The 1,994-nt window shown below is 60.2% G+C and overlaps 1 protein-coding gene across 1 annotated transcript in view; it reads right to left on the bottom strand.

The window, feature by feature from the left end:
- Window positions 1–499: 499 nt before the first annotated feature.
- LOC113976565 (adiponectin receptor protein 1-like) overlaps window positions 500–1,994 on the bottom strand; it is a gene marked incomplete at its 5' end in the record, with an annotated part of 1,791 nt that continues 296 nt past the window's right edge. The window contains one exon of the mRNA XM_027701857.1: window positions 500–1,202. Within this exon, the coding sequence (XP_027557658.1) occupies window positions 1,074–1,202 (129 nt within the window). The remainder of the gene's footprint in view (window positions 1,203–1,994) is intronic.

Below are 1,994 nucleotides of genomic sequence, written 5' to 3'. Positions count from 1 at the left end.
GGACAGGGGGTTTAGGATCAGCTGGGCTCAGCCTGGGTAGGACAGGGATGCAGGATTAGTCAGGCTCAGCCCAGGTGGCACAGAGCCAGGGGCTGTGGTGGCACAGGGCCAGGGGCACAGTGGCCGTGGTGGCCCTGCCCTGCCCACGCTCAGCCCTGCCACAAGCAGTGGCCTTCAGCTGCCTGAGCTGGGCTTTACTGAGCTGGGCTCTGCCCCCTCAGTGGTCTCTGAGCCCCGCTCAGGGCCCTGCCCCGGCTGTGCCCCCTCCTGCCCCTGATCCCAGAGGGAATTCCCCTCCCAGGGCTGCCCCAGCCAGGGGGGATTTTCCTGCTCCATCCCCACCACAACCCTCCAGAATTCCCAGTTAATCCCAGTTTATTGGCTCAGTCCAGACCCCCCTGCCCCACTCTGGGGGTGCCAGAGCCCCCCACGCCCCCTGAGCAGCTGCTTCTGTCCCCCCCCAGGGGGTGGCACAGAAAGGGTGACACAGTGACAGGCCCGGGTGACACTGAACCAGTGACCTTTTATTGTCTCTACAGCAGCTCTGATTCCCAGACCAGCCCCCCCTGCCCCTCCCGGCCGAGGGGGCACCTTTAAAGCTCGGTTTAAATATTAAATACCCTTTCCTTTCTCTTTACATGGTCAAGGAAAAACAAAACAAACGGAAAAAAAGGACAATTAAATTTTAAATTACACGCTCTGTGCCCCGGGAGCTGCCCCAGGAGCCGCAGAATTCCCGGGGGGATATGTGGGGTTGGTGAGGAGCAGGATGTGCTCGGCTGGGCGGGAACAGCAGCTGCTCCCTGTGCTGGGGGAGCCCCCAGTGCAGCTAAACCCGGCCTGGGGGAGCCCCCAACCCCCCCAGACCCCACTGAGGGGAGGGGGTGAAGATTTGGTCGATGACTTTCCTAAAGGATTTCTCCGTTTCTTAAAAAAAAAGAACCCCAAAGAACAACAAAAAACCCCCACCAGCAACCCCCAAACCCAGTTTTTGAGTCTTCCTTGGATCTGAGCAAAGACAAAAAGTTTAAAAAGCACTTGAGGAAAGCTTGGACTAAAAGCAGGCGGTGCCCTCAGAGCAGGGAGTCGTCTGTGCACCCCCCTTCCAGCCCGTAGCGGAATTCCTGCAGGTTGGACACCCCGTAGAAGTGGACAAAGGCTGCGGCCACCACCAGCACGTGGAAGATCTGATGGGACTGGAACTGGGGGGGGGGGGGAAGCCCTTTAGACCAGAGCAAATTCCCCGTTTCCAACCCAAATTTAACCCGCTTTCCACCAATTTCACCATTTTCTTCTCCAAATCCCCCGATTTTCCTCCAATTTCCTCTGTTTTCCCCGATTTTTGCCCGACTTCCCCAGGTGAGATCTCCCCAAAAGGGGACACAGAAACACCAGGAACTCCTTCTCCTCCCCCTCACTGCTCTGGGACTGGCACAGGGACAAGGACACAGGGACAGGAGGCACCAGGAACTCCTCCTCCTCATACTCCAAGACAGGCACAGGGACAGGGACACAGGGACTGTGGTGGCACAGGAACAGGGGGCACAGGGACAGGGACACAAGGACAGGTGATAGAGGGACAAGGACATAGGGACAGGTGACACAGGGACTGTGGTGACACAGGGACAGGGACATAGAGACAGCAGGCACAGGGACAGGGACACAGGGACAAGGACACAGGGACAGGTGACACAGGGACAAGGGGACAGGGACACAGGGACAAGGACACAGGGACAGGTGGCACAGGAACACAGGAACTGTGGTGGCACAGGGGGCACGGGGGCACAGGGCCTGTGCTGGCACAGGGACAGGTGGCACAGGGGGCACCAGGAGCTGCTCCTCGCTGCCCCAGGACTGTCCCGTCCCGCTCTCCCAGCACTGTCCCCACACCCTCTCACCCCCCAGTGCCCCCCTCAATGCTCCCCTCCCGGCCCAGCTCTGCCCCCTGTGCCCCCCAGCCCCCCCATGTGCCCCCTGTGCCCCCCAGCCCCCCC

Source organism: Neopelma chrysocephalum, unplaced genomic scaffold (assembly GCF_003984885.1).
Source record: "Neopelma chrysocephalum unplaced genomic scaffold, ASM398488v2 Primary Assembly neopelma1_171, whole genome shotgun sequence".
Taxonomy (NCBI): domain Eukaryota; kingdom Metazoa; phylum Chordata; class Aves; order Passeriformes; family Pipridae; genus Neopelma; species Neopelma chrysocephalum.
This window is presented reverse-complemented; position numbering and strand designations above follow the sequence as displayed.